This window comes from Bactrocera oleae, chromosome 5 (assembly GCF_042242935.1).
Source record: "Bactrocera oleae isolate idBacOlea1 chromosome 5, idBacOlea1, whole genome shotgun sequence".
In the NCBI taxonomy this organism is placed as follows: domain Eukaryota; kingdom Metazoa; phylum Arthropoda; class Insecta; order Diptera; family Tephritidae; genus Bactrocera; species Bactrocera oleae.
Window position 1 is genome coordinate 55743363 of NC_091539.1, and position 21376 is coordinate 55764738.

General features: G+C 30.4%; 1 protein-coding gene and 1 long non-coding RNA gene across 3 annotated transcripts; one reads left to right on the forward strand and one right to left on the reverse strand.

The window, feature by feature from the left end:
• Nucleotides 1–667: 667 nt before the first annotated feature.
• Nucleotides 668–19652, reverse strand: LOC106615675 (protein snakeskin). 2 transcript variants are annotated; one of them, XM_014231991.3, is made up of 4 exons: nt 19355–19585; nt 3197–3314; nt 1628–1847; nt 668–847 (listed from the first exon to the last, which is right to left on the reverse strand). In XM_014231991.3, exons 1-4 carry the CDS (start codon nt 19394–19396, stop codon nt 784–786), a joined length of 444 nt encoding a protein of 147 aa, XP_014087466.2. In that variant the 5' UTR covers nt 19397–19585; the 3' UTR covers nt 668–783. The 2 variants fall into 2 exon arrangements, with proteins under 2 accessions (XP_014087466.2, XP_036232116.1); XM_036376223.2 differs by lacking the exons at nt 668–847; nt 1628–1847; nt 3197–3314 and adding exons at nt 3560–3840; nt 4112–4235 and having other exon boundaries at nt 19355–19652.
• Nucleotides 13561–16132, forward strand: LOC138857371 (uncharacterized). The gene is made up of 2 exons (XR_011396439.1): nt 13561–13695; nt 15600–16132. It is a non-coding gene; the product is annotated as an uncharacterized lncRNA (long non-coding RNA).
• Nucleotides 19653–21376: the final 1724 nt, after the last annotated feature.

Below are 21376 nucleotides of genomic sequence, written 5' to 3' on the forward strand. Positions count from 1 at the left end.
GTATGTAGCGCCGTCAGCTATATTGTCAAGAATCTCTTTACGACTTTCACTCGACGGATTCAGATTCAGATTTTTTCGTACGGGTCTAGATTCACACGTTCCACACCCAAAAAATTCACCAAAACTTGTTAAGTCGATTCATAAGAGATGTTGATATACTCTACCATCTCACTGATGCAAACACGACGATTTTCAAGTACTCTTTCTTTAACTTTATTAATTGAGGTGGATGGGCGAATCGATGGGGCAAGTTTTCGATGACTTCGCGACCTTCACTGAACTCTTTGTACCATTCAAATACTTGTTTTCGTGATAAATTCGACTCCTTAAAAGACCTCAACTCATTTTGAATGATTCCGTAGCCGTGATTCCAATCGAAACAAAAAAATTTCAAAAAATAAGTAAAATCTTATACAGATAACCGTTAGTGCAAACCACTCCAACGGCTACACTTGAAAGATTACTCAACCTACCACCAATTGACATGGTTTGGCGGCGCTGGGTGAATTTTCCACAATAACTTTCGGATATAGGTAGGGGGCCGGTGGAAAAAATAGAACACATACTCTCACGCTTTATCTGGGAGAAAAGGTTTCAAGTCACACTATAAGATACTGATTGTATAAAAAGAAACTAGAACTCAGCAAAAAATCAATAAATTTCCTACTATTTTTCGTCTAATAAATATTTATTAACTAATTATAGTAAAAATTAAACTAATATCACAAAAATATACAATTTCCAGTCCATCTGAGACACACATGGTCCTCACATATAGGTTTACTAGTAACGATTCAAATCGTAAGCATGTTTTGAGACTTCCTTAATGACTGGAACTTCACGGCGACTATAATAGATGTAGAGAAAAAGAAATCATGCAAAATATAATATAATAAATTATATATACTAAAAATTATAAATTAACGAACAGAGTAAAACAAGAATAGCGGAACGATGGAAAGCACATAGAAAGAATTATGATAGACGCACAGAGGTGATATTTGGAGAGTAGAGTTACATTTCAGCAGATTAACAATTGCTACTGAAAACCGAGAATACCATAAAAAAAACACACATAGGAACATTTTTAATGATTTTTTAATTAAATTACAATTTTGTTTCAACTTTGAATTGATTGTTCTGGTTAACGGGGCACTTAACGGTAATAGAAAATATGAAATACGGCGATTTGACTCTTCAAATTACTTACTTTGCTCATCTGCATTATAACTTGTTCGGTTTATATTCTGCCCCTCTTTACCTATGCACCTTTTCCTAATTCAAAAAAGCATGTGTATGTATATGTGTTTATGTATACAAAAACATTTAATTCTAATAAGACAGGGACAAAAGCTGTACAAATACAGTTATAATTCATTTGAACAATGAGAATTTTTGCAAAATACAAATTTCTAAAAATATGAATATAGTATATGTTTGTAAGTATGTAAGTGTGTATATTTGAGTGCACCTTTGTTTATATAAGAGTTTATGCGTTTGTAAGTGATCTAAAATACGTTTGTGTGTGCGCGTGTGTGTATTTCGCTTCTTAACATGTAGTACATACATAAATGCAACATTTATTTATTTTTATTCAATATTATTATTATTTGCTTTTCTCATTTACGTTCTGCAAATCGAGAGTGTATCTAAAAGAAAGACTGCACCATTGATGATCATCAACGAACCAGCAGCGAGTGCATTGCGTTTGCGGTCCTTGAAGAGGAAATTCGAGTTATCATGCCACTCATCGATGATCAGAGCGCCGGAGATGACGAAGAGAACGCAGCCCAAAATCGAGATGAGCGCATTCAGACGCTTCTCCACAATCGAGTTGAGTATGTGTCCTAAAATAAAAAGGAAAATAGTTAAAAAAAACTTTCTGTCGAAATAATATGTATTTATTTAATACAAAATTAAAGGTCTTATCTTATATTACATCTATGGCTTCCCTATTTTCTCATAAGGTGAAAGAATCGAATCTACGAAGGCCCCTCATTTATCAACTACAAATTAATTAGTTCAACGCTGGACTCCGCTTCGCTGCATACATACATATGCACCACTTGATTAAATTTGACCCGGTCCGAGAAATTTTTTTTTTTCTAGATTGATGTTTGTGTGAAGTTTGAGCCGCATATGTCAATACGTTGTTTGACAGCTATTTGTTTACGACGCGAAAAGTTTTTCTGGCGATTTTTACTATAGAAAAAAATTGAACAGCGGAATCATGACTACGCAATCCTTGCAAATATTACATATTTGTTTTGGCAAGCATATTTTATCACGAACACAAATATCTGAGTGGCACAATGCATTGAGTGAAGTTTGTGAAGTCATCGGAAACTTGTCCTACGCGTGTCGTCAATCCACATCTGTTAACAACGATAACATTGAAAAGTTTAAGAAACGGTGCTAGGAAATCATCATGTCAGAAAGATAGCAGAGGATCTCAGCAGCTCTTTTGCATCGACTCAAGACATTTTGGTTAATGTTTAGGGTTAATACTGGACTCATACGAAGAGATCTGAATATTTTGCAAAAACGACGACAAGTAGCTGTCGGAAAAGAGATACTTGAAAACGTAGCTGAGGACCTTACATTCATCAAATACATCATTACGAGTGGTGACGAGACATGAATTTATGAATATGACGTCGAAACTGTCTAACAATCTAGCGAATGACGCTCTAAAAATGTAACGAAATCAAAACGAAAAACCAAAATTTACTAAAGGCACTGAAGGCCATCGTTGCTCCATAGTTTAAGCGTTAGCGTGCTTGTATTGGTTCAGGAACCTATTTTGAAGGCGATAATAAAGATTCGTGAGAATGTTTTTTTTTTAGCAGTCCGGGTCAGTTTCCATCAGATGGCATTCTTGAAAAACCTTACTTGAAAACGAGGAAGTATATACTTGTATGCACGGACTTCGTCGATATTTACAGGTTAGTTTTATAGTATATCAGATAAACGTTCTCGACTATTATATATTATATACTACGACTCTTTTGAAAGTCTTAAAAAAAAGCTAAATTAAAGCTAAAGTTGTTTCAAATACCCTTACGAAATACTAAATTATAATACCTATTATATTAATTAATATTAAGAAATTTTTATTTGAGGTTTGGCTACTATACGGATATACATTTTTTTTGTTTGCGATAATGCTAATATAATATATACAAAATGCACTCACCAATCAACAACACACCGCAGATGATAGTGAAACCACCCAGTGTACCGCAGACAATCAGCGGTCTCGAGGATAATGCACCAGAGGTTTCCCAAAGCACAATGCAGGCGATCGCGATGCCCTAGAAACAAAATGCGGCAACAACACTGATTAGTATTTATTTGCAAAACTTATTAAACGATGACTTGATGAATATATTATTTTTAATTTTATTTTATTTTAGTTTATTGAAATTATTATTAATATTTTCCAATTTAATTTTTATTTGAAATATTTTAAGTATTTTAGTTATTTAATATTATATATAATATTATTATTATACTTTATAAATATTTATCATAACTTTGGCACATTTTGCACACAAACTTTTGGAAGCTTAATAAATTATTTTTTAAGTACTAATATATATAACTACTTTAACAGTATTATTTAACTGCGTAGGGTAACAAGAGTATCGGCTAAAAATATGAATGCATTTATCAACATAAATACGCCAGCAGTCTTTATCGCATTACGATCCTCTGAATGTTGAAATTCATTGGTCCAACGATCCATCACAATTATACCGGATCCGATAAACATTATGATTGCGCCGATACTGAAGAGACAGTCGATGCGCTTATCAATAACAGCGCCGAGTAGATGACCTGAACGGAGGGGAGCGAGGACCAGATGCGTGGGTTAGGCAAAATCAATGCAAATAAAGCAAAAAACGAAAGCGAGAATAATAGAGATAAAAAGGGAAGAGATAAAATAAGTAAATGTGTCATGTTTTGCTAATGTTTAATTATAACATTACTGTCTATAATGTTCATTGCAAGCAGTAAGCTGTGACTTTGCAATCAGCAAATGATAAATTAGTATTTTGTTGTAGGCATATCTAGATTTTAAGTAGTTAAATATATTAGCAGTAATTACCGAGAAGCAAAGTGCAGCAGATAATCAAATAACCCGTTAGAGTGCCACAGACCAACATCGCTTGACTCGTATACGAATGGTCGCTTATAATTTCGATCATGACAATGGCGCTCGTGATGAAAGCCTGCAACGGTGAAGGAGGGCAGCGCAAACAAACCCAATTTTAGTAAAGGTTTTTTAAAATGCACACAAGTGAACAAGACACTGAAGACATAAGGACTTTGGACGAAGCGGTTTAGAAATATAAAACAAAAGAAAAAAGCATACGAACTGGACTCGCGAGTTGAAAGAGTTAGGAAAACGATTAACTTAGAGTGACATAAAGACAATCCATTGTTTTGTGAAGGAGTGCAAATATATGTATAATATTTAAAATCTTATAAATATCCGAAATTAGCGAAAAATATCAATCTTATAAATATCGGAAACTAAACTTAGATTATCTTGAAGCCCATTAAAAGAAACCAACAGAAAACGCTCGACAGGTTCACTTTACTCAAAATTCAAAAAGAATAGTGGTCACGAAAAGAACGAACTATATCTAAAAAATATTTGATAGGTGACGCTATGGCCACGTTATTTAAATATCATATTCGAAATTCAAATCGGTCTAGCAAGAAAATGTATATTCCAAAGTTTGCTCGGTAGGTTTGAATATAGTCACTCGTTAAAAAGGGTTCCAAAGTTAATGTGCATACACTATGCCCTTCGATGCGTAATGTCAAAGTCTAGAGTGTTTTGCTATTACTGATATGTTCACCTTCTGCAAGAAGTCAACATAAAGTTATAAACCAATGTATTATCTACCCTCGAGTACTATAGAAACATTATCATAGACAATTGCAGGATTGATCACTTGTTGCAAAATGGTTTTATACGCCTTACGTCGTTAATTAGTCAATCGGTTTCTGTTACGAAAAAGTTATTTTGCTGTTCGGAGAAGAGTATATGAATTCTTAAGATAACAACACCATATTTTCAACAAAAGTTCTGCCAAAATTTATGAGAAGTTGTTTATGTAAAATATATATGACCCATAATATTATAAAACCAATGTCTTGTTATCAGGGTTGCATTAAAAAGTAATTGAATTAACATTTGAATAAACATTTTTGGATTATTTTGTAATCCCAAAAACGGATTCAATAACAAATTTAATCCCATATATCGGATTAAAAATTGATACCGGTGTAAAAAATAAAAAATAAAAATTTTAATCCCAAGCATATAAATAAAAAAAAAATATATTGCTTTAGAATTAAAAAATTTTCGCGTTTGAGTACCTTTTTCAAATTAAAAAATAAATTTTTTAGTTTTTAATCTAAAACTAAAAATTAAAAATAAAATTTTTAACCTCAATTAAAAACTTGAAATCAAATTTTTAATTCCAATAAAAAATATAAATTTAATTTTTAAACCCAAATTTTTGAATTAAAAAAATCGCTACTCTGCTCATTATAGTCACCTTATATGAACACAACCACAATACAAACCCAAACAATAATAAAACATTTGGTAAACGTGATTGGCGTTTGAAATTATAAATATTACAATAAAAATTATTGCAAACAAATAAAAACAAAAACAAATTAAAATTCTACACACATATTTTTTTTATAAGTATGAAAACAGTCTTTCGCAGACCTATAAATTAAAATATTCTTTTCTTATTACTCCGCGCCGACTTTTCAATTACACATATTTATTTTGAACTTGAAATATATTTATTATTACTGTATAAATTATTAAAATTCAAGTGCGAACATATTTATTCAAGTTCATATGCAAATATGGTACAATAATACATGTACTTATGTACAAATATGGATACACAATTTAGTGATTCATAAGAATAGAGAGAACACAATGCAAAAGGTATTAATCTCCAAAGCTATAGAATATAATACAGTAAGTCAATTTTGACGCGATTAATTTTTAAACTGTGCGTGCAGTCTCTTTTCCGAGATTAGTACAACTTTTTGTTTTGTTTACGACGGCAAAAGTTTGTCAAAAAAATTTAACAACGGTTTTGCTGCAAATTCTTTTTAACGGAATCGCGGTTACGGTTACGGAATTGTTGAAAATTTTGCAGAAATATTTTGGCAAATCTACTTTATCACGAACACAAAGGTAATAACGATAACATCAAAAAAGTTAAAGAAAAGATGCTTGAAAATCGTCGTGATGACATTAGAGAGATAGCAGTGGATCTCAACAACTTTTATGGATCGACTCAACACATCTTGGTTAATTTTTTGGATATACAGCATGTCAATACAAGACTCGTACCAAAAGAGGTGAATCTGTTGCAAAAGCTACGCCGAATAGAGGTCTAAAAAGCATGCTTGACAAGGTAGCTGAGGATCCTGCGTTTAGCAAACGTAACATTACTGGTGACCCAGCCGATGCTCATAACAAGTGTAAGGAAAATTGGATTAAGCGTTGTCATGCTTTACTTGACGTAGGAGCCAATTTTGAACGCGATCATAAAGATTTGTATTGAATTACGTGAAAAAATATATTTTTTGTCAGTCCGATCTGGTCCCTTACGTTTAACGTTTAAACACTTCTCTTTACGTACATTATACAGAAATTAACTGTACTATATACAAGTATATTCGATTTAGATCTACGATTATCTAAAGTGCTCAAATTACATTTAATGTTATATTGTTTTTGTTGTTATCTAATTAGAGTTACAACACTTATACGATAGCATTACATCATCTGATTGCAGTCAACACTGAGTATCATGCCAGCAGATACATAAGTACATACGTAGGTTCTACGCGGCATTGCCGGCGATCAATCAAAATGCAAATTAGTGATTCATTGAAGCGTAAAATTTCAGCAATGATAACATTTCCCCTTTTTTTCATTTTATGCTTGGCTTAATGCAATTTGAACCAATTTTCGCAATATAAATTATTTTCTGCTTACAATAAAATAAAAAAATGCTTTAATAAAAACATCAATAATTTACAAAAAAAAAATAACACAACTCAATAATCAAAAATTTCAACCGAGTATACTGAGTTTATGCCATTTTAATGTTTTACCCCATATTTAATAACAAAATAATATTTTTTTTACTTTGGTTGTTGGACGAATATATTTATTTTGCATTCGAAGAGAGTGTAACTAAATAGAGATTTTCACGCATGTTTATACAATTTTTCTAATTATTGAGCTATGTCACTTTTCTAGTAACTGATTATTTCGTAAATATAGAAAGCATATAAATATTCGGCTGACGACAATTTTATTTAGCTTCCTTTTCGTCAAGGACAAAGTTGTTTTCATCATACAATTTTGTAGAGACAGTGAGGAAATTTATGAATATTTATTATTTGTAATTTAGGCAGAATAACTGCAACATTTGCATAATAAAATTGAGTCATTAAAACTCGAATCACAATCTGTCACAATGGTTAATGCTGCAGTGAAAGATAATGACACAAAAAAATGATGAAATAAGACGGAAATTAGTCACATTTAAAAATGTCAAAAAGAGATCTTTAATATAAAAATATCTTACATAAACGACGTCACTTTATTCCAAAGATTCGTTTTAGCAAATAGAAAATTGAAATTAAGCCTAAGTCCACACTAAAATTTTTGAAGAAAGTGCCACCAGCTTTTACCCATCCACGTTCTTTCTGTCTCATTTCCCAACAATTTGCAACTATACCCTCATTTAAATAAAGAACTTACTGAAACAATATTTTTTAAACCCAAAAGCTCTATTTAATATACCCAAAGCTCCACAGCTCTATTTAATCTGCGATTATTAAGCCGATTTAAATCATATGGAGGCTGATGTAATTTGGAGCACATTACTCTTATGAGCCTACAGTGATTAATGTAGGCGGCTTAAGAAATTCTCAGAACATAAAAAAAAATTATGTTGGAAAATAATGTCGACCAATGTCAAGTCTCCGAGTGTATTTTTTTCATTAAAAGAAATTCTTAAATATTCCTATATTTTTCCCATAATATTAATCAAGTTTTCGGAGGCGGCTATCACTTATACTTTCAAAGAAACTAAAATTCAAAATTATTGTTCCTTACTTTCTGCCCCTCTCTTACCCCTCGGTAAATAAAGTGAAACCTCTCATTGTATTTGTACTATAAAAATAAATTCCTAAAAAATATACAAAACAGGTAGCACCCTTGTGCCCTAAAATAATATAGAAATCATAATTATTACTCGCTGCTTCAATACCTCTGATATTTGCTTATTTCACTCTTTTGCGATTGTTTATACTTGTAGTACTCGATACGCCATTTCCCCTTTACAAGTGGTGGGTCAACACCCTTCTGCAAATTTTTTTATGCATTTCCTGCAGATTACTTTAGGTACGCAATCAGTCTATACTACGTATATAATATATATTATAATGACGTGCGCCAACACTAATGAATAAAGTTAATTTCGCTGTAATTTCCAGCAACTGTTGAACACAAATTCAATAATTCTTGAAGTGCTACCACAATTTATCTGGTGCTCAGCAAATATTTACGGATAAGTATATAAACCTATAACATTTACATAGCAATTCATGATGAAAATGGGGCAAAAATAGATAATAAAGGATGTTGCAAATATTATCGACACACAAATATTAATAAAAGTATGGTTTTATTTGATCACTTTTTTATTTTCCACCAATATTGGTATAAGCTGTCTTAATATGTGGCGTCTTCACTTAGCAAACACTGTCGTTTGAGCGTCACATTCCCTTGAAATGGGTGCGTAATTGTCAACTTGCTGTCATTTTTATTTGCTGTCAGTTGCTGTCATAAATCAATTAATTTAAGTAGCTTTTAAATGGACACTAATGGGTTATTAGTGGTAATTTAGGAATTTTGCCGCAGCTAATGTTTTTTGTTTACCCCTGTTATTTTAAATTCATGTTTGAATAGTTGAAAATATTGGAAGCGCTTTTCAAAATAACATAATATTTAGTTATGTAGTTTAGTATGAAATTATTTATGAGAGATTGCTAAAATAATACCATCTGATGATTAAAATACGTGAAAAGGTTGGTTTGTTCGTGAGTGTAGGTCAAATTTAATCAGATTGTATATTTTAAATTTTCAATATGTGGCTAGCGTGAAATTTGAGCAACTCTTATTTAATAATCTTAATTGATTTATAACGCCAATTGTAGGCAATGATTTTTAAAGAAACAAATCGATTTTTAAATTTGAAACAGAACTGGAGTAAGAAAAACGCTACCTATAAATTTGTATTTTTTTGACAAAGCGCCTAATTGTAGGCAACAATTTTATGCAAATAAGTAAATTGTTCAATTCAAAGCTAAAACTTGACCAACGCTCAGTAGCACCTGTAGATAAAGAGTATATTCAAACATATCTACATTGGTGTATATATTTTTGTACATATTATTTTTAATTCTGCTCTTAATTGTAGACAATGCTTTTTGAAAAATATGCAAGCAAGTACGAAATTTAACACTTTGAGTGATAAACTCTACGCCTACGGAAGTGATTAATTAGATAAAATAGGCAAAGATAAATATTTAAGATGATATCTCGTACCCAAATGGCTGTAAGTAACAGCAGTCTTCTATAGCTTTTAGGCAAACCTAATTTTAAGGGTTCATATCTCGTACCCATATGTTTATGTGTAACGACAGTCTTCTACAGTTACGTCCAAATATTTATTACCTCGCTTCAGTAGTACTCCCTTACTTTAAAATTGTTTAGTAACATAATTATCCCTTATCTGCATAAATTTCAATTAGAATAATTAAACTTTGGCGCCACCTTGCGGAAGATTTTATATTTCGAAACGAACAGACGATACGCAAATAAGCTTAGTTAATCACTGACTCACATTTTTCCAAAATATTTTATTTCCATAACTCCTTCTAATTCTCAACAAGCTATCGTAGACAATTCATTGTCAAGACCCTAAAACAAAACTTGCTAATATAAATGCAAATATTTAAATTGCTCTTAGCGGATTCGCTGATTGTGAGTAACACCAAGAGGTTTTGGTATCATATATTGGCAACGCATGTGTTCTCCACTTATTTCCACAAGACTTCGTTAATATTTATAATGACTTCAATACATTTAAAGCTATGGAAGAATACAAAAATAAATGGATTGGTATAAATAAGTAATGTAAATAGCGGGAGATGATTAATTGTCGGTGTTTACGACTTAACCGTTATCACTGCAGACCGTTGGCGAATGTTATCGCTATATATTCAACGCTTAAGCGCTTAATTCAAGTTTTTAAATATAAAAAAAGCATTGCAGATTCTGAATTTTATATTAAATTATGCTAAAGAATAATAAAATTATTATAATCGATTTGTATGAAAGGTGTTCACTTGAAACTTGGAGTGCCTTAAGTAAGCAGCAAATGGTATATGCCATATTCAATATTTACTTAGACTATATTAGGTATCTATAAGTATACATGCGCACAATTAATTAACAGCTATGTTGAAATTAACTAAAGGTTTAGAGCTGTCACATACTAAGTAGTGTTGTTGACAGTTTAAGTCACCTATTGTTTGTATTGGGAAAGCCCATTCAATGAATTTTTATGTATGTGCTACGATGTCAATATTTGATAAAAAGTTATCTGAAGATAAAATTAAAAATGCGAGACTCTTTACGAAGCTAGAAAATATATGATTTCACAACTGTGCGTTTTCTTGTAAATTTCCATTGGTCAACAAAATTTATAAAATACAGTCAAAAAAAAAATGCCTGCTGTATTGTTATTGAGTCGTCACAGCAATTGTATGTAAAAAATATATAAAAAAAAAATTTGAATCCTAAAAATTTTTAATGCCAACTATCAGATTGAAAAATTAAAAACAAAAATTTTAATTTCAAGCATATACTTAAGAATTTAAAAAAGTTTCGAATTAACATTTTTGCGCCTTCATTCAAATCACAAAATAATATTTTTAATTTTTAATCCCAAACATCTTGGATTATAAAATGAAAATTTTATTTTTAATCCCAACTACCGGATTGAAAAATAAAAATTTTATTTTTAATCCCAATTTTTTCATTTAAAAATTTGCAACCATGTATGTGCCATTACAAGGAACCGTAGTTAAATTAAATTAAATCAAATTAAATGCTGCACCGAAGCTAGAACATCTTTCAGAAATAAAGAAGACAAAAACTTGATTTTGATCGTTCAGTTAATATGGCAGTTATATGATATACATAGTGGTCGGATCTGGAAAATTTCTTCGGGTGTTATAGCTGAAGCCTTGAACAATAATTCATGCCAAAGTTCGAGACAATATTTGCTCAAACAAAAATGTTTTCATGCAAGAACTTAATTTTGATCGTTTAGTTTGTATGGCAGCTATATGCTATAATGGTCCGATAACGGCAGTTCCGACAAATAAGCCAATGACCCAAGAAACTGGGAAGAAAAGGACGTGTACAAAATTTCGGATCAATATCTCAAAACGTCACGTATATACATACAGACAGACATGGCTAAATCGACTCAGCTCAGCATTCAGATCATTTATATATATAATATATTTTGTAGTAGGTCTAACATTTCTTTCTGGGTATTACAAACTGCGTGGCAAACTTTATATACCCTGCTTAAGGTATAATTATAGGCTTTCCAAAAAAGGTTATACTTGTATGATATACCCATGTGTATATTGTTCAAAGAATTTATATATTTTATATAAATATTCCCATATATAACAATATTGACTGTCAAGTTATAAAAACATATGTTAACTATATTTTCGAATACAAACAAAGAAATACAATTATTCTTGTTTTGTTGTTTTATTGTTTTGTTTTCTCCAAGCATGACATCATAGAATACAGAGTAAAAGCGAATGTGAAATTGAATTGTATAAAAAAAATGTATCTGCACTTGTACGCAAGCATATATAATTGGAAGTGGGCATGTATGCTGATCGTCTCACAAAGAATAAAATGTATATCTATATATATGTACACACATATGTATATGTACAGAAATTGGGCAGCTAATTGTGATCTTGAATGTCTCTACAGCGATCATTTGCATTTACGCACATTAAACACACGCCCACACATACATATTCATACATAAGAAAACTCTCCAAGTGAGTAATCATGTTCTTATTGTACTTCTTGTGCATTTTTATTAGCAATAATATGCATTTGGAAAACTAAAAAGGCGCTTTATTTTCTTATTGATATAGCTTGTTTATGACCTAGTGAGCAAATAGCGCCTATTTACTTTTTTCTTTAATAGGGTGATAAACGAATGATGTCATTATACTTATATACACTGAGCCTATAAAATATAAACATTTTGTATATACATATACATGTATGTGCGTATATAATTATGTATAAACGAATAAGTAAGCAAAAGGCGGTGAGAAATTTATTCATATATATAAATATTTGCTGGGCTGGATTTAAATTAAATATTTATATCTGTAAATATTATATATGGTACATGTATATGTATATGTATATGTAAACTATAAATATTTAACATTTATGTGCATGTAAAGTATTATAATAAAGGAAATTCTGAACAAATGTTTTTATTCTAAATGGATGCTGTTAAAAGTACGGAAATTGTTAGTGAATGAAGTAACTTATCACAAAAATTTATTACAAATATTCGAAGCGAACGCATAAATTACTCATACGCCGACGTGACCGGCAAAATTTCTCTTGATAAATATTTAGAGTAATCGCTTTGGAGCCATTAAATTTTATTGAAGTATTGAATTAGCAAACTCGAGTTTATTGACAATTTCGCTGTATTAAGCACTAGGTACTAACACGCGCTTAAAAATAGGAAATAAATCTTAATTGTCTCGTCTCCAACGTAATTTTTTTGGAGTGTATAGAGACAGAAAACTGTTGTAAGGTAAATTTTGGTAAACTCTTCTATATATTAAAAACTGAGCACAAACAATTCTTAAACACCAATTTTTTGGTATTTGTCAAATTGTGTTAGAAATGAGCCATTTATTGACTGTTTTCACAGTATTTCACATAATTAGTAATTAGTCACACAAAATAGCACTTAATCCAGTTGTTGCTTAGGGGGGTCAAGAGTTGATATTGGGTTATGTTTATCAAATTAAACCCTTGCACTTCAGCTTTTGATGCTCTTCTCCACCACAAAAAATCTAAAATCAAGCTCATAATTTCCTAAACACCGCTTTAAGTACGCAAAACCTTAAACTCGAGTTTATGAAGCAACATTTTTCGTTCTAATTTGAAATTTTTTTATGAATAAGAATTTTCTAAAAATTCGCATTAACAGTAAACAATAAATTCATTCATTTTTCGGTAAATATGTATGTACGTAACAATTTTGTAGTTGTCTCACACTTTGCTCACCTACAAAAACTTTATTGCTTGTCGCTTCGCCTTTGAATTATGAGTTTAAGGTAAACACCATTTTTATAGCCACATAAAATTTGCTGTATATTTATTTAAGGCGTTTCCCAGATTCACTGATTTATACACAAATTTATTCACTGGCGTGTCTGTGCCTGAAAATATCGCCACCCACTGAGTAACGGTAAATAAATATTGCCGTAAGTAAATTATCTACAAATTATTTCATTCATTCATTCTTTGATCGGTGTAAACTTCTCTAAATTTTTGGTTTGATTAAAACTACATTATGGCAGTTTTAATTCTTACAAAATTGACAGTTATTAATTAATTTTAATTTAAAATAAATTTATTTAAGTTCCTCAAAATATATTTTCTTTTTATATTGCTATATATTTCTGATAAATATTATATGTTAATATTATATAATATAAAGGTGTCTACTAGAATAATATAATTTCAAAATAGATATTATTTTTTCTAGTGTGTGAAAGAGACAGACATTTAAGACCTTGGCATACGTCTTTACTAATCCATCTCAATTAATTTTGATTAAAATACGCATTATAACCACAAGTTAGAATTAATATGTACTCAAATAATGACAAAATGCTGTCTTCTCGCCGAAAATAACACTTAAGTGCGGTTCATAACTCGAGAGTGTTTGACTTGGGAATACAATAAAACAAGACCAAAATGGACACAAAAAACGCTTTATCAATTCTTTATTTACCTACACACCATATAACTATATACACACGTACATAAATATGTATAGATATATGGCGGTTTATTACGAAAAATGTATTATATTCAAATTAGGATTTATGTGTTTATATGTATAAGTATATGCAATATTCGGCAGCATGACATCACAAAACAGTCGGCAAAACAATTAAAAACAATATAAAATTGTTTTGTGTATTAAAAGCAAATTATTTTGATTTGAGACAATAAAAATAAAGCTTTGGATTATTTAGTTCAACACAAGATGGTTGGACAAATGAGCTATAATTGAAATAAATAACTTTTTTCAGAGCAGAAATTATTTGTAATCACCCGGTTTTTAATATAATAGTTTTACTGAGATTTTTTGTTGTTTATTTAATTATTAGAATTAGACTTTTGGCGATTATTTTGAATAAAATCAAGAGCAATTGAAAAAACGTGCATGCATTTCCAAAGAAATAATATAATATTATTAAATGTTTCGTTATATATATTTTTATAGAAACGAAACAAACGTAATCAGCAATTTCATTTCAACTAAATCACTCTTTAAAAAAGAATTATAAGATGACAATAATAGTAATTTAAAGAAAAGCTGAAGCAAAAGCTCTATTCTGTTTGGAAATTTATCTTGTAGGAGACGAGCCAGCGAAGAAAATGGGAAAATATTGGACTAAAATTTCATTAGCCTTAAGGTGCCTTTGACTGCGATTGCGATTTCGCCCATTTAGTCAATCAGGACTACACAAGTCTGTCCATTACCCGTTTTATTTTAAAATATATTAACTTCATACAATTTTAAACCTTTTTTCCTTTCTTTACAATGGAATTATTTAGTGAATATTATATAATTAACAAGAAAAAACGTTAACTTCGATGGCACCGAAGCTATCATAATCTTCATAAATGAAAAAGTTTCCATACAAAAAGTTGATTTTGCTCGGTCAGTTTGTACGGCAACTATATGCTATAGTGATCTAATATGAATTATTTCTTCGGCGATTTTATTATTGCTTTAGGAAATAACCCACGCCAAGTATTGTGAAAATATCGCCTTAAATTAATTGCATAAGGCGATGGATTATTGTATAGAGAAATGGTGCAATTACCGAAGGAATTGTTCAGATCGGTTCACTATAGCATATAGCTGCCATACAATATTATCGATCAAAATCAAGTTCTTCTAAGATATTTTTTTGTATTTGTGAAGGATATTATAGCTTCTGTGCAATCAAAGTTAAAGTTTTTTCTTGTATTCCTATTGTTGTACATTTTGCTTAAAATTTACATATATATACAAGAGTCTTCGATGTAACTATGTATTTCCGTAAATATGTATCTCAGTAAGCCTCCCCTTTACCTTTTCTAACCTCAGATACAATCTTCAGAAATCAAAACAACGCCGTCGCGGCGCAACAGCATTTAGCTCCGAAAAAAGTGCCAAAAATACTAAAATGACCTCACTTCGGAAACAAAGCAGAGCTTGAAAAACAAGAACGCCAAACGTTTATATGTATGTATTCTTTCAACTGCTTTTGAGACCGGCTCAGTAATAGCAGACAACAATAGATATTTGTTTGTATTTATATTTAATGATGGGGCTTTGATTGTTAGAGACATTAAAGTAAAATACCGAAATCTAATGCGAAATTAAATATGCGTAGTTAAGCCTTCCCGAAACCAAAAGTTACCACCGAAAGTATACGCAGACTATTTTGAATTTTTGTATTGCGGCATGAATAGCAAAACAACTGTAATTGTTGCTAGGTAAGTCAAAGAGCCAATATGGTATGTGTCCATAAGTTGAGGAAGCCTTTTATGTTCACACGCTACAAACAAAATTGTTTACCTGCAAAGACGAAGTTAATGAATTACGCATGTGAAGACAAAGTGCGAGAAGGAAATCTCGTTACAAAAGCAACACGTTGGAAAACGAAACGAAGAATAAAGCAAGCGACACAGGCATAATTTAGAAAAACTGAAAATTACTAGTTCAGTTCATTCAACAACATAATAAATGAAGGAATGGAGGAACTAAAAAATTAAAAAAAAAAAAATTACAGAAGTATTAAAAAATATTTAAAAAAAAATATATATTTTTAAATTTAACAAAAAAAAAATTTTTTCAATAAAAATTATAATAAACAACACTTTTAACAAAGCTAGATCACACACGTTTTTTAAGCTTAGATTAGCGCACCGCCTAAAATAGTTGTCTGACCAAGCAGGCGTAATTAAATTGTTCCAAATGACTTCATTGTTGTTTCACTTTTATTCTTTTCTTTGTGCGCGTTAAACATTATGGGCTTGTCTTGAGTTTACGCGCCATAATAAAGTGAGATATTCGGAGTGTGAGACTACACACATACACATACACACACTAACTCGCAGTGATGTCACAACATACAAATAAAAATACGCTAGATACTCAAAATGTTTATAAACATGTTGCGCAACATTTTATGCTACTTTCTCGACTGAAATTTATATGTGTATGTGTGAAATAAAAATTCGTGAAATTTGAGCTTCAAGGATAACCAGAAAACATTTACGACAATAGCACACAACAGCATTAAAGTCGGTTGTTAAAACAACAATAACAACGGTAATTGCTTTGATGAATTTTATTGGAGTAGTGAATAAATTCAGGAGAATAAAATCATGTGATATTTTTGTGGTATTGATTGGATGGTAGACACCACGGAAATTTTGCGTATGTAGGTATAGGATATATATATATGTATGTGTGTATATTCTATATAACAGCCACACAAGTAAAAGTAGCATTAGACATTAACCGGTAGTGCGTATTATTGTGCATCGTCCTCAATGTACTGTAGTATATATACAGCAGTATAACAAAATATAAGTAAATGTAGAGCTACATATACATACATATAGTTGTATGTATACGAGTATGTATGCATACAGTAGGTCGACTCAAACCACTTCTAATGATAATGTTGTGGTTAAAAAATTATTTTCCCACAAATTATGTTTTTAGTACAGCTGAGCAAATTTAGTCATACATATAAACATACTCATAAAGTTTTTAAAAGTTTTGTGTTGCAAAAAACATTTTTCGATATTTTGAATTTAAAATTTTTCACATTATTATATTTTTAACTTCATTGAAACCTACGAAACTAGAAAATTAAAGAAAACTAAACTACTAGCAGCAGGTTGCAATAAAAAAAAATTAGTTTTTATCGAAACTGTATTATTAATTAACATAAAATATTTAACATAAAATATAAATATTTTAATTTTTTTTTTAAATTTATTTCATATTATTTTATATTTTTTTTTAAATTTATTTTATTTGATTTTATATTTTATTTAATTTAATTTTATTTTTTTTTATTTTTTTTATTTTATTAAATTATTTTATAATGTCTTATATTATATTATGTTATTTTATTTTATTTTATTAAATCTCTTTATTATACCCTAACCAAGGTATATGTAGTTTGCCACGAAGTTTGTAAAACCCAGAAGGAAACGTTAGAGACTCTATAAAATATATACATATAATATATAAATGATGCGCGTGACGGGCTGCGTCGGTTTAGATATATCCAACTGTCTGTATATACGCAAGTACCTCAGTTTTTGTGATATCGACCTGAAATTTTGCAATTGCGTCCTTTTTTGGAAGCATTTATCGGAACCGCCAATATCGGACCACTTTAGCTTATAGCTGTCATACGGACTTAACGATGAAGATAAAGTTCTGGTATGGAAAAATTTTTTATTTAGGAAAATTTCTTCACGAAATTTGGCATAAATGATTGTTAAAGCAATAGGTGTCTACTGTATTCGAACACATTCGGATCACTATAGCATATAGTTGCCGTACAAGCTGACCGAATAAAATCAAGTTATTGGAAACACTTTTTTGTTTGAGAAGGGTATTCAAGCTTCGGTAAAGCCAAGATTAAAGTTTACTCTTATTTTTTACCAAAGTGGCATGTTCATCGAATCTTTAAGACTTAAAACGTAAAATAATATCATCTCAAGACCTATATCTGATTTATCCAAAAGAGCGTATTTAGCAGATCTTATTCATCCTCATGCTCCTCATTGCTTCGAAAAATAAAAATGTTTGACAACAAGGTTACTTCGGTGGTTCGTTCTGAGAGAAAAAGTTAGATCCAAGCTCAGAACATGCTCATGAAACATATTTTCAGAACATATACAATACATATACTGCTCCTTAGACAATTTTATTATCCAAACATAATAGTAAAGCAGACTCAGGGCACATGATCTTTATCGAAAGGGAGTAGAATTCATTAATTTGAAAACGTGTAGCTAACTCAAACAATGCGTCTTCAATTTTTAAATTTAAGTCTTCCTATGACTTTTCGTATACAAACATAACTTGAAATTAACATTACAAGAATCTTTAGAAATTAATTAGAAAATATTAAAGTATATTTTAAATATTTAGAAGTCACCTACTATATTTTACACTGCCAGATTATCTTAATTTTTTTATTTAATGTTTTTAAATATTTTTTTAATTTGTAACTTACATACACATTATTTTACATTTATTGTAGCGTGCTAAATGTTGCAGAAAATGTGTCAAAGTAGACAGTTTTTACCATAGAAGGATAATAATATACTATAGTTAATAGTTTTGAAAAGACTATGACAACACAAATTTAGAAAAATTAATTAAATATTCATTAAATATCTGTATTAAGATATAAGAAAATTTAAGTAAAAATAAGTTTTAATATTTTTTATCGGTTCTTAAGCAAAAATTAGCTAAATATTGTAAGCATATTATAACTTTCATTGAAACTAAATATAACTTTCAAAAACCTTATTTAAAATGTACTAAATTTGCGAACTTTAATTAAAAAAAACCATATATCATTTAAACAATAAAATTTTAAGCACAAATATTAAATAATAAAATTACTTAACCAATTAATCAAATATTTTTTTTGCTCAAACATAAAAACAATTTTTTCTTTTCTTCCAACAATTAATTTAAATGCAATCGCGCAATAGAATTCGAGCGCTTTATTAAATTATTCAATTGTCATCAAGTCCATAAATTGCACCGGAAAATTTCGGCAATATTTAATTATAAAAACAGATGCTTTGTGAATTTACCAGCTCAATGATTTTCAGCAAAAGACGATTGTTGAACTCCATTTTTATTTTCTGTTTTCAAATTACTTTCTTATTCCTTTATATGTATATTTCGCACAAGCAAAAACACTTGTTTACACAGCAGCTTATTTTATTTCTTTTTATTTTTAATCAAATTCAATTTTCTCACAACAAGCGCGTTACTTTCGCGAGCGTTCAAATCGTACTGATTGTTAGTTTCGTCTGTGCCACCAATATAGCATCGCTTCGTTTGGGGTTCGGCTGACTGCTTGTTGGAGCAGCTCGCTTAGCCGGTTTCGTCATTTCGGCTGTCTACTTGCATTGTTGACATTGAATCGCGTTGTTGCCAACACAGCTATATGTTGCTTTGAAGCTCTCTCAAAATCTTGCTGGAAACTCTTTTTGAGTTTCAGAGGCAACATGTTGCTTCAGCGGGATGACCGCGCGAAACTTTACTGGCATACAGTGAATCAAAATGTTGTTAACATAAACAAACAAATAAAGTAAAGAGAGAGAGAAAGAGTATATTTAGATCCATATAAAGCAAAATAATTTTCGGAAGCTTCATATGAACCTATGCTGTCTCTTTAAAAGATCAACCCTCTTCGGATTAGATCTCCCCATTACATACCTTAAACCGAGTTTTAAAGGAATTGGTTCAATAATTTTATCTAGATTGTATAAAGAAGAATATAGGGTGATGATCAATATTGTGGATCTACCTTATCGAATGAACTTATATTCCACAAATAGATAGAACAGAATTTTGAGTGATTGCACCATTTGATGTGATGGTTCATTGAACAATTACAAAAATTATAAGGGTCCGCCTATTCACTGGTAAAGTCAAGGAAGAACTTTGCTTCAATATATTCATAGTTTAAACTTTCGTATAAAAACACACTTTCTGGTACTTTACCTAGCATATGTCATATTTTCCTAGGAGGTTTGGAGCCTTATGCAGAAAAAAGTCAGATAGAGGCAGAAAAATACTGTTCCTACAATCTTCGCATACAATTTTAGAGTTAGTTTTGTTTATAGGTGCTAACTATAAAAACAAACGTATAATATAAGAGAAATCAGTTTACTCTCTTTTCAATGTTGCTTCAAGACAGTAAATCTAGTAATGATCAAAATATTTCAGAAAGTATAAACACTGGCAAACTATTTTTTTTTTTTTAGCTTACGAAGTCGTTCCATTGGCGTTATGCGGATATTGTTGACAACTTAATGGAACTTAGTCGTTTAGTAACATATTAAGAGACTATATTGTCAAAGTTGTAGTTATCTACATTTGAACTCATTGATAAGATTCTTATTATGCTCGTCCTAATATATGATGTACTTGTAGTATATAGATAAGAGACAAATCGATGAATAGTATAGGGACTCAAAATATAGAACTGTCGTTTAAACCAATGCCGATTTCACAGCTATGAAAGATTTTCAAGCAGAGCTTAAGGGAGATCTTCTCCAAATTGGATAAAAAAGTAAAGGCTATGTTGTATTACGGGTTTCGAATTGGCGCCAAATTGCCGAATGAAGAAAGGACACTGTGAGCATGTTGAAAATGCTTGCGGTTTTAGAACCAATGAAAATACATGAATTAGTAGTTGCAGAGAACATGCTATCGACATTTTCATATATACAGATGTTGCGCAACATTTTATTGCGTATACTAATTCACTTATGAAGTCACTGCTTTCGACATTAAACGAAGATATACGAAGAAAAAACAGAAATGACGACATCCTGCTATAGAGTACGACTTGAATACATACATAAATCAACAAAACTAGGTGTGTATATGTTGTGCATACAGTCTGTGCGCTTAGAAATATATGCATAATACACAAAAGAGTCATTACAAAAATAATACCTAAAACCACCCTATAAAAATACCAGCTAAAAACTCTTGAACTTTAGTTGATTGAAGCTGTAAAACTTCAGATTCTGGCATATTGCGCATTTTGCCAAAAAATTCCACTAAATTTATGTACATACTGAAGCAGAAACCATCTG